General features: G+C 44.6%; 1 protein-coding gene across 1 annotated transcript in view; it reads right to left on the reverse strand.

The window, feature by feature from the left end:
- The window catches only part of HTT (huntingtin), a 797,032-nt gene that overhangs the window by 522,711 nt on the left and 262,194 nt on the right, over positions 1-12,127 (reverse strand). Inside the window, exons 22-23 of the mRNA XM_029606726.1 lie at positions 9,283-9,427; positions 6,124-6,244 (exon numbers count right to left, since the gene is read on the reverse strand). Of these exons, the coding sequence (XP_029462586.1) occupies positions 6,124-6,244; positions 9,283-9,427 (266 nt within the window). The remainder of the gene's footprint in view (positions 1-6,123; positions 6,245-9,282; positions 9,428-12,127) is intronic.

Below are 12,127 nucleotides of genomic sequence, written 5' to 3' on the forward strand. Positions count from 1 at the left end.
ATGGGATGTATAAAATCTACTCCCGAACCGGTGGGAGGCTGCCCGAGGCCCACTTAGTACTGTCCTTCCAAATGCTGTGTCCTCTCGAGCCTGAACATCCAGGCGGTAGAACTTGGAGAAGGTGTGGGGAGGACCATGTTGCCGCCCGACATATCTCGGCGGGTGACAGCATCTTGGTTTCCGCCCAGGACACTGCCTGGGCTCTAGAGGAATGGGCCTTGACTTGCAAAGGCGGCGGCTTGCCTGCTTCTACGTAGGCTGCCTTGATAACTTCTTGATCCAGCGGGCTATGGTTGCTCGCGAGGCCACTTCCCTTGCTTCTTCCTGCTGTGAAGGACGAATAGATGGTCCGTCTTTCGTACAGATCCCGACCTTTCCAGTATCGTACAAGGAGTCTGCCGACGTTGAGGTGGTGCAGGTGGAGAATTTCTTCCGAATCCTTATGCTCATCTGGCGATGGGCGAGATGGTTTGATTGAGATGGAAGTGAGAAACCACTTTGGGGAGGAAGGACAGGACCGTGCGTAACTGGATGGTTCCCGGGGTGAGTCTGAGGAACGGCTCCCGGCAGGACAGTGCTTGTAGCTCGGAGATACGACGGGCCGAACAGACTGCCACCAGGAAGGCTGTTTTCAATGTTAATAGTCGGAAGGACAGGCTGCGGAGAGGTCTGAAAGAGGCTCCTGCTAAGAAGTCTAGGACCAAGTTGAGGTTCCATAGAGGCATCAGCCACTATAGGGGTGGTCAGATCTGCTTCACTCCCTTCAGAAAGTGGGAGACATCCAGGTGAGAGGATAGGCTACAGTCCTCACTCTTGGTTCCGTAGCATGATAATGCAGCCACCTGTACCTTGATGATGGAATTGAGAGACAATCCCTTCTGTAGGCCATTCTGTAGGAATTCCAAAATCGCTGGAATTTTGTCTAAGCATGGGATGATGCCACAGTCCTCACACCAGGCTTCGAATACGCTCCAAATCCTTACGTATGTTAGGGATGTGGAGAAATTGCGTGCTCGGAGCAGGGTGTCAATTACTGCCCCCAGTATCCGATCTTCCCAGCGAGTCCTCTAAATGGCCAGGCCGTTAAGAGAGAATAGAGCTGGGTCCACGTGGAGGATCGGCCCTTGTTGGAGCAGATCTCTGTGTGGCGGTAGCGGGAGAGGGCTCCCTGTCAGTAGCCTTCGCATGTCTGCGTACCATGGTCTTCTTGGCCAGTCCGGGGCCACTAGAAGTACTGGTCCCTTGTGGTGTTCTATCTTGTGGATGATTGTGCCTAATAGGGGCCACAGTGGGAAGGCGTATAATAGAGTTTCCTGTGGCCAGGTCTGTACCAGGGCATCGATTCCCTGGGACTGAGGTTCCCATCTGCGGCTGAAGAAGCTGGGCACTTGGGCGTTGGACCGGTTTGACAAGAAGTCCATGGTTGTTGTTCCCCAATGGCTTACTATCAACTGGAATGCTGTGGTCGACAGTCTCCATTCTCCTGGGCTGAGGTAATCCGCAGCGACATTGTCTTTCCCCACGATGTGGACGGCCGAGATCTCTCAAAGGTTCGCTTCCACCCACGTCATTAGGGGGTCTATTTCCAGAGACACCTGTTGGCTTCTGGTTCCTCCCTGACGTTTGATGTGGCGTTGTCCGACATGACTGACTGATTTGTCTCAGAGTCTGTGATCGAAACGTAGGCAGGCTAGTCTGCCCGTGCTTCTAGGCGATTGATGTTCCATCCCGACTCTTTTTTGTTCCATTGCCCCTGGGCGGTTAGCTCCTGGCAGTGTGCTCCCCATCCCCGTAGGCTGGCGTCCGTGGTGAGCAGGATCCAGGTTGGTGAGGACAGCCTCACTCCCTTGCTCAGATGGCCTTCTTGTAGCCACCATTGTAGTTGGGTCCGAACTTTGTCCGGGAGCTGGAGACGAACGGTGTAGTTCTGGGACAGTGGGCTCCATCGTGACAGTAGAGAGCGCTGTAGGGGTCTCATGTGAGCTCTTGCCCATGACACTACTTCCAGTGTAGATGCAATGAGGCCAAGGACTTGCCCATGCTGTGGGACGAAGCTCGCTCAACAGGGTTCACAACTGGGTCATCAGTTTTGATTCTCCTTGTCGGTGTTAGGATGACCCTGTCTTGTTTGGTGACTAACTGAACTCCCAGGTATTCTAGGGATTGGGAAGGCTGCAAACAGCTCTTGTTTGCGTTGACCACCCACCCGAGGCTCTCCAATAGAGTTTTGACTCTGTTGGTCGCCTGGTGACTTTCCTCTGGGGATTTCGCCCTGATCAGCCAATCGTCCAGATAAGCGTGTACGAGGATTCCTTCCTTCCTCAGTGTTGCTGCCACTACCACCATGATTTTGGTGAATGTCCGGGGTGCTGTGGCTAATCCGAATTTTAGTGCCTGGAACTGGTAGTGATGGTCCAGGATCGTGAAGCATAGAAAACGCTGATGCTCTTGATAGACCGGAATGTGCAGGTAGGCTTCTGACAGATCCAGGGATGTAAGGAATTCTCCCGGTTGTATCACCTTTATGACCAAGCATAGGGTTTCCATGCGGAAGCAAGGAATCTTTAGGTGGTGGCTGACCGACTTGAGGTCCAGGATGGGCCGGAACGTCCCTTCTTTCTTGGGAACGATAAAATAGGTGAAATAGTGTCCAGTATTTATTTGTTATGAGGGCACCGGTGTTATAGCCTCTAAGACGAGTAATCTGGTCAGTGTAGCTTCCACTGCCGTCCTCTTGGTGGGGTCGTAGCAGGGGGATTCCACAAACTTGTCCGGAGGGATCTGGTGGAAATCCAGATAATATCCCTCTCAAATGGTCGCTAGGACCCACTTGTTCGAGGTTCTCTCGACCCATCTTTGGTAGAATAGGGCAAGTGTGCCCCCTATGGCTTCTTCCCTTGGACGGGTTGGCTGATTTTCATTGTGGGGTGCGGCTGGGACCTGGCCACGAGCCGGCTCCCCTTTTATTGTGCTTGTTCCGAAAGGACTGATTCCTGCCTGCGGGGCGAGATGCTTGATATGTGCTTCTGTATGGGTTGAAGCGCTGTAATCCTCTGCCCCTAGAAGTTCTGGGGAAGGGTCGCTGGTTTCTCTTATTCCTGTCCTCCGGTAGTGGCAGCAGTGGAGATTCACCCCATTTGTTGACTAGTTTCCGAACAGGAGGGTTCCCTTGAAGGGCATCCTTGTGAGTCTCGTTTTGGACATTGCGTCAGCCAACCAGCTTCGGAGCCAGAGTTGTCTTCTGGCCGCCACGGCGGATGACATGCCTCTTGCCACGGTGCGCACTAGATCAGAAGCAGCATCCGTGAGGAATGATACTGCTGGTTCCAGGGCTTCCCCGGGAGTGTTGTTCCTGGTCTTTGATAAGCAGGCGTGTGTCACCACGGCACAGCAGGCCGCGATCTGTAGAGACACAGCGGAGATGTCAAAAGGCTGTTTGAGGATGTATTCTAGACGTCTGTCTTGGGCATCCTTGAGTGCTGCTCCTCCCTCAGCTGGGATAGTAGTACGCTTCGAGACCACGCAGACCATGGCATCCACTTTCGGACATGCCAGGAGATCTTTGGCAGCGGAGTCCAGAGGGAACATGGCTGCCAGGGCACGCCCCCTTTGAACATGGTCTCCGGGCTCCCATTCCAAGTCAATTAGCTGCTGGAGACGGCTTGCAACAGTGGGAAATGACGGGAGGTCTGACGGAGTCCCTCTAGGAGGGGGTTCGTCTTACAGTCCCCCAAGACACTTGTGCCCAGGATAGTGAGCCCTTTCAAGCTGTGTGTGACTATGTCTGGAAGCTCGTCCTTGGTGAAAAAACGCCTCATGGTTCAGTGGGGGTTCAGTCCCTGGGGTGGGGGGGGGGGGGGAAGGAGTTCCCCTTCCTCCAGGGGTTCTGAATCATTGTCTGAGTTGTCCATGTCCCCAAAGGTAGGGCTTCTGGGCAGTGGAGGCACTTCTCTAGGCATAGAAGGTCCCGGGATGTTGAGGTCCTCTGGCGGAGGCTGTGGCCGTGTTATCGGAGACCCCAGCTGCATGTGGACAAAGGTATGCAGGCCTTTGAAGAATTCTACCCAGCAGACGTGGGAGGACCCCCGAAACTGACCAGGTCCTAGGCCTGCTAGGGCTGATCACCCCCGGTGGCACTGGCGCCGGCTGGCGACCCGTGAGACTCTTCGAACTTCGGAGACCGGAGGTTTTAAAGACGTTTTCTACCTTACCTTGTCTCGACGTTTCCAGGTCTCGTTCTGGGCGGTCTCCAGCTGCGGGGGGAAAGGGAAAATACCTTCACCGCCGCGCTCAAAGTTGCACCCGCTGCCTCTCAACCTCACCCGTTGCTGGGGCTAAGTCCACGCCGAGGGTCGGCTGCTGGTCCGAGGCCAACCTCCAAGGGATTGCGGAAATCATCTCAGGAATTGTCAACTGGGGGAGGGACCCAAGGGGTGTCACCGCAGGAGAGCAGGGCTCATCTGTAGAGGTAAGATTTCTTCTTGTTTGGGGTTTCTTTGGTAAACTACTCTAACGCTGTGCAAGCTTGCATAGAGTCCCGAACTGCTATGGAGACGGAAAAGAGCAGCACTTCCTGCTGGGGTATATGTACTAGGACTGACGTCAGATTGAAATCGGATCAGTCTCAAACTGCTATCAGGAGTACACTATACCCATTGGTCCTGAGTCCATCTGCTACACGCTAGGAAAGCAATAGGAGCAACTGGGGATAGAAGGGGTGGTTAATCATGTGTATGCGAGAGGAGGCGGTTCTCCACACCTGAGACAATTGTGGCTTCAATTCATTGTAACTAAGCGCTGATAGTTGGCATTTGCATTAGGGCACCTACCTATACATGCACACATACTGTAGTTACTAAGCTTGCTCTGGATGCAGCACAAGCTATGATACATTCACTCCAACACTGTTTAAGAAACTGAAGACGCCATATTTTAAAAAATACTGTTAAATAAAATATCTATTTATGGGAGGTGGTAGTTCGATACAGGGTTGCATCAATAAAATGCTAAATGAAATGCCCAGCAAATCAAGCTGTCAGGGAAGGTACACAGTATTCACATATAACATATTCCAATTTATCATTTCCCCACACATCTTGTATTCAGAATTCTCTCAATAAATTTAGTTTAAATATCTTTAATAAAGATCTGAGTACAAACAACACAAAGTGAAAAACATCATGTCAGTAAATGTCTACATGCAGAGAAAACAAAACAAAACCAGAAAAGCAAAAGAATGGAACAGCCAATATTTATCATGACAATTAAACAGACTGTGGGGTAGGTTTTCAAAACTAGCGCACGAGCGTCCATGTGCGCGAGCACACATGGATGCCCGATTTTAAAACGTGCGCGCATGTTATAAATTCAGGGGTCGGCGCGCGCAAGGTGGTTCACACTTGTGCATCCTCTGTGCGCCGAGGCCCATGGCCTTCCTCAGTTCCTTCCCAGTCTGCTCCAATTTTGGAGGGAACTTCCCAACCCCCTGCACTAACCTCCCTTCCCCTAACCTACCCATTCCCTAGCCCCCCCCTAAATCTTTGTTTGACTTTTTGCGCCTGCCTTGGGGCAGGTGCAGGTTGCGCATGCCAGCACCCTGCCGGCACACGATCTCCCAGCACAGTGGCAAATGGCCGCTGTGCCGGGGGCCTCTAGCCATGCCCGCCCCCTGGACCACCCCGCCCCCTCCCCTTTCCCAAAGTCCCAGGACTTACACGCGTGGCCGGACCTTTGAAAATAGGCCCGACATGCGTAAGACCATTTACGCATGTAGGTCTTTTAAAATCTGGCCCTGTATGTTTGCCATATTACAATTCAAACATTTTTTAATTTTCTATTTTGTCCTTAATTTCACCCCTCCCACCCACTCACTCCGTTTCTCTCAATAATTTACCGTCAGCAGCAACACCTCAAACCTTCCTCCAGACCCTGAGCCAAAAAAACAAACAAAAAGAAAAAAATCTGTCAAGTGCATTTCAGATTAATGATAAATTATACATAATAGTATGTACTCTGGCAAATACACCTTGGTCTTCAGGATTGTAATTTTGTTTTAGATTTTAAAATTGCAATACTAGCATCAGAACAATTTATCCAGACACAGAAGTTTTTAAAGACACTCACTGTCAATGCCCGAGTAGTAGATGTTGTCAGAGCATGAGAAACTGCAGTGATGACTTTCGAGAGGTTGTTTTCCACGCTAATATCAGCTGGATTTTGAAGCATGTTAAAACCTCTATAATTTCTGAAAAAAGGTATACATAGATATATACATAAATAACAAAAGCTAATAAAAATTTAAACAATTGAAAAAGCCGAAAATGTTTTAAAAGAATCTTTTCTTCCACTCAACCCTGTAATACGAAATGTGATGGATCACTGATTTATACATAACATCTGCTCTGTTCCATATTAACTCCTGCCTCTAATTTGTCACTCATACTTTTAACAGGACCAACATAGCATTGTGGGGCGGACCAAGTGTGATAGACACAGAGAGAGAAAGAAAAGAGGGCCACAAAACGGTTGGTAACCAGGGGAAACCGACAGTGAGGGGACAGGAACTGACCGGAGAACACAGAATAGTACTCACCGAGCATCGATGAAAACGTGTGCAAAGGGAGATCCGTGTAGGGAAATTATTTGTGAAGTAAAAGTTTTTCCGTGAGGAAAAGTTGTGAGAAAAAATCTCACAGAGCTCCTAAACGCGAGACAACTGCGGCACAGAAAAAAAGAGACTGAGGGAAGGCCACCTAATGACATCACCTGTATGTGAGGACTACCATCCTGCTTGTCCTGGGAGAAATTCTGTATTCAAGATGATGGCCTTTGCAGACATATTTGCACATATTATTGAGTTTAGAGCTTCTTCAATTCACTAATGGAAGAATTTACTTTTTTGGGATCAATTTTCTGTAGCTGCCCCTTCCATCTGGAATTCCTTACCTTTCGAGATCCGGACGCAAGAAAATTTAAAGAAATTCAGGTCTGCTTTAAAAAACTTCCTCCTACAATGTGTCAAAGGTGTTTGCTAATATCTGATGACTGCAGTGTTGTATTATGTTTTGTTTTGATGATGTTTGAATATTATTTCTGTTTTTGAATTTGTTTTACATTTGTGTATGTTCTACTGTATATCGCCTAGGCCAAAAAACTTTGTTAGGCGATTAACAAATTTTAATAAATGAAAATGAATGAAATTAAATTTTCGGGGCTGAAATTAGATTCAGCAAATCAGAGGCTCTTGCCAGTCAGAATCAGGTTAAGAGTAATTGGGGTCGGGAGTTCCCTCAAAAATAACAGATGGTCTTTTCATTGTTTGAGAATCAAGCTATCAAACGATACCAAACAATTATATAACCTTAATGTTTTCCCTCTTCTTTCTCTTATGAAGGATAAGTTGTTTCAATGGCAGTCTTGCCCTCCCCTCTTTGCTTCGTAGAATTAATCTATTCAAAATGACATTATTTCCTAAATGGCTTTATGTTTTCCAACTTCTCCCTATTTGTGCAGATAAAATAATTTACTCTCTCTAAATTGTTAACTTCTTGGCTTTTATGAGGCAATCATAGACCAATATTTCCTTTTACCCATCTACAGAGTAATTGGCATGAAGGCATGCTGTGTCTACCTCATCTTGGTTTATATAACCAGGCTTCTTTTGCAGCATCTTCAGGATTGGTTGTATGTTACTACTGTTTATACACCAGTCAATTATGAGAGAAACTTAATCCAGCCCCTGCACTTTCTTTATGTCTTACATGCTAGGCATGTAAGACATAATAAGAAAGTATAGTAAGAATAAAGTATAATAAGAAAAAAGTTTTTATCAGTTCCTTGAGAATAGTATGGAGGAGTCTATGCTCTAGTGTGCAGCAGGATCCTTTGAAGTCTGAATTGATTCTCATAATGGATAATAAGTACTTTCTTCCTGGGTATCATAAAAGAGCTTCTTCGAAGATGGGCTGGGAAGGGGATACAAGATTAATCTCATGTGCTAAGTAATGAGTGGATAATATAATCTTTCAGGGTTTAGGTAGATTTATAATTTAGCTCAGAATGTGTTCTCATTTTTACAGTTAAGATACTACATCTTTTCACTACATATGTTCAATCTAACTGGCAATTTGGGTAAGATGCTGGAAGAGTTTTTTTTTTTTTTTTAAATATAGACCAATCAATCAATTTCAGCTTTGCATACAAATGTGTGAAAAATCAAGGGGAGAGACATCATGGACAAATGAAGGTTTATTGCTAAAGTGGAAGTTTGAGAAAGGCTTGCAGTTAAGTTTAGTGTTTCACTAAAATTCCAGAATTGGTCACTAATATACAATTCAGAAAGATATAAAATAAAATTTTTAATGAGGGCATATCTCTCACATACCAGGGCTCCTGTGAAGAAAGCAGCACCTGCAGATGTATGTCAAAAAATGTAAAAGGGGAGAGAGGAACCTTGGGGTATGATGCCGATCATGTCCTTCGGTAGAAATTTGTAGGAGGAAAATGGAAAGATTTTTTTTGGTTAGCGTAGCCTCCCAAGTAGTTAAAACTTACTCCTGAAGGAGTTCTTTTAGATGAATAATCTTCTTTGGCGTGTAGATAAATAAATAGTTATTAGGGAGGCATTTCTGATAAATAAAAAAGAGATTCTTTTAGCATGGAAAGAGGAGTGCTCCCTTTTTCTGGCAATGGACAAACACACTTCATATGCTATTACAAATAGAAAAAGAGGATTCAAGGGAATCCCCTAAACACTGAGCAAAGTTCCTTATTATATGGGACATCTATATTCCAAGTCTGTCTCCTGGAGCTAGGAGTGAAGCTTCCATGTTTATAGCTGGATTAATCTTATAGTATGGGAGGTGAATGACATTCTGAAGTGCTGATCATAATACCATAACTCATCTAGACGTTGTTCTTCTAGATGAGTATGGGGAGAATTGGTTTGGGGAGTGGAGGTATGTGGGGAGGTGGTTAGTAAGAGTGATGATATCTTTTATATCCTGGTTATAATTTTTGGTTTTGTAGGTAAATAATGCAATAAATTTGAGGGAAATAATTCTTTCAATTTTGCTCCAAGATGATGGATATGTTGGTTTGTACCTTGTATTACATTTAATTGTTGTAAGAACTACAGATGTGTAAGCTTTAAAAGGGGAGGGGATAAAATGCAACATTTTAAAAATGTATACATATCTTGTTCTGGTGTGCATAAGGTGGGCCATTGTCTGTTAAGCCTTTATTGTACTTAATAAAATGCTCATATATAAATATAACTACTACCTGGTGATAGTGCTGACTGCGAAATGAGATGGAGGTTGAGTCTCGTGCATCAAGAGTTTCAAGTACACACTGCTTTGGTCTCTTGCCACAGCTACTACTGGATCAGCTTGACCTTGATCGCAATTATAAAAAAACTTTGGTATAAGTCGGAAAAAAAAATACAAGAAATATTTCTATATCAATTTTAATTTCTAAAAATAATGAAGAATATTCTAGGCAAACAAATCTGGGCAATGCTGTGAATACAACGGTTATGAGTTGCTGCCAAGGAGATCTGGAATTGCATCTCTCCCTCTGACCCAGCACAGTTCAGGTACTAGGAAGAAGTACATGAACCCAAGAAGAAACAAACATTTATGTGCATTTTTTGTTCACAATTGTCCATCAAGGAACAACACTCATGTGATAGTTGTATTAAACCAATAGCAGCTAGATTCAAGAAGAAACTTGCTCATTTCTTGGCTCTATTGCTTCCACTTTTAATCTTATTCCTAGGTATCTTTCATTATAGATAGATAGATGCATAACTTGTAATGTCTACAGATATATAGATACATATATAATTATAGACATCAATATATATATAAATATATCTACACACCTTTCTTTTAAAAGCACTTTTAATTTTGCTGTTTCCATGCTTACAAGTGTGTTGTATCTATGGGCCAAACCCACTCTAATGATTTAGGGTCCAACTGATGACATCTCAGTAAAAGCAAAACAAACTCCCTTTACTACCAGGCACAATAGCCTTCCTTATGAAAAAACAGTAATTTACCACTAATGCATGTCCTATTGAGAAAACACAAAAATAAGATTGATACAAATGCCTACATGCTAATATAAAACCTTACCTTGGTTACACACAGAGAAATGACCTTCAAGTATAGAAAAACCGCAAATTATAAAGATGGAGACAGAAACTGGAATGGAAAAACAAAAAAGCCACTCTGCATGCAGTGCAAACCTGGAGTAATTAAAAGAGAAATCAAGCACCTATCAGGCCCAGGATCTGCAATAATGCACATAAACTAATCTGCACATTACACCCGTATTATGGAACACACTCAAACAGTAACAACCCTATCTATGAAAAGGCAACATTACAAATATTAAACCAGGCCTAAACACAAATACTCATCCTATTAGGAAAACAGAATAAGCCACGCTGCTATAGATCCCCACACAAAAATAATTGTAAAACTATACTAATAAATGTTAACAGCTGATGGAACAGGACATCCAAAATTTAAAAGTTCATAAAAATTAAAAATTGTCCAAATATAAATAAAATATTTCAAAACAGCAGACATCACATAATACCCAATAATTAAAATGGTAGTCAATCAAGAAAAATAAATTTAAAAAAGCTACCATTACTTACTCTTTTCAGCAACTCTCCTACTCCTTTCCCTTGCAGGCCAAAAGCACACACCAGAAGCAGCAGTGGCTGCTGAAGCTCTGACCTCATGGTCCTCTTCCTTAGGGCCACAACCAGTCTCTCTTCCTCACAAACACCAGTCACCTCCATGAACAGTCTTGTTCTCGCTCTCTCAGAAATACATCACCCCCAACCAGTCTCACTCTCACATACATGCTCTCTCATGCTCTCAAACACACAAATGCTTTCGCTCCCATGAAATTAGAAAGATAATACCCTTCTTCCCCCTTGATGAGCAATCCTCATTTATCTTCTGCCATGCTATCATTGGACATGTATCTCTGGAAAAGAGCAAAGCTTACATTTATAGGACAACTATGAAGGGGGGCAAACTTTAAAATAGTTAATGATCTAAGAGCTGAATTTCAAAATTCCAATGAATACTCATGATCTGTATCTTCTGATAAAAGATAGTTTTAAAGAGATTAGGGAATTGTACATACTTTAGACTGGTACTATTCTAAAAAGATGTTCAAATCCCAAAGTCTGTGTCCTTATTTGGCTTCTTAGACCAAAAGAACAGGAATCTTACAAAGGGACGAGACTTCTGATTCGCCTCACTTTTAAGGATGAATACGACGGGAGTCCCTGGAGTGGCCTTTCACCCCAAAAGAATGCAACGCCACTTTCTTGGCCTCTGGAAATCACAGAATCTTAGATTCACCCCATCTATTTGCCATGTTCTCCAACTCACTCCCGAACGAGAGAGAACCCTTAAAAGGTAACCTTGTCAAATTCAACATAGAAATCGTATCCGCCAACCAGTTTCGCAGTCACAGCAGGCATTATTGCTGCTATTATGGAAGCAACACCTTAAGCTTCCAAATTCGCCAAGTCACACAGCCCGCATCTGCTAAAAATGCAGCTCCTGGTTCTCTTGCAAGCCAGCTATCAGCTCCCACTCCTTAAGCCTCCTGAGAGAGAAACCAAACTTGCTTGGGCCACCAAGCAACAACAAAAAGCTATTTGCAAATCCATAGCCATCATTTTAAACACCTGCTTGAGGATAGCCTCAATCCTTCTATCCTGGGTATCCTTCAGATATGTTCTCCCTTTGACCAGATGGTGGTTTGCTTGGTGACAGCACACAACTTTTAGGAATTGCAATTGCTCCCTTGCCCTCGGATCCAGGGGGTTCAGGCCTGCCAAGGAGTGCCCACCTTTAAAACTCACTTCTGAAACATTCCACTCAAGGTCAATCAACTCCTGCACTGGTTCCAGGAATGGAAAGAAACAGGATGCTTTGCACAAGGTGATCAAGATGAAGTCTTTCTTCTATACTCCCATAGCATCATCCATATCTACTCTAAGCGTTTTCAGGGTCTGCATCAACAGATCTGGCAACTTGTCCTTGTGAAAAAGCGGAGTGGCTTCAAGTCAGGTGGAATTTCCCCCTCCTCCAGA

Source organism: Rhinatrema bivittatum, chromosome 1, assembly GCF_901001135.1.
Source record: "Rhinatrema bivittatum chromosome 1, aRhiBiv1.1, whole genome shotgun sequence".
Lineage (NCBI taxonomy): Eukaryota > Metazoa > Chordata > Amphibia > Gymnophiona > Rhinatrematidae > Rhinatrema > Rhinatrema bivittatum.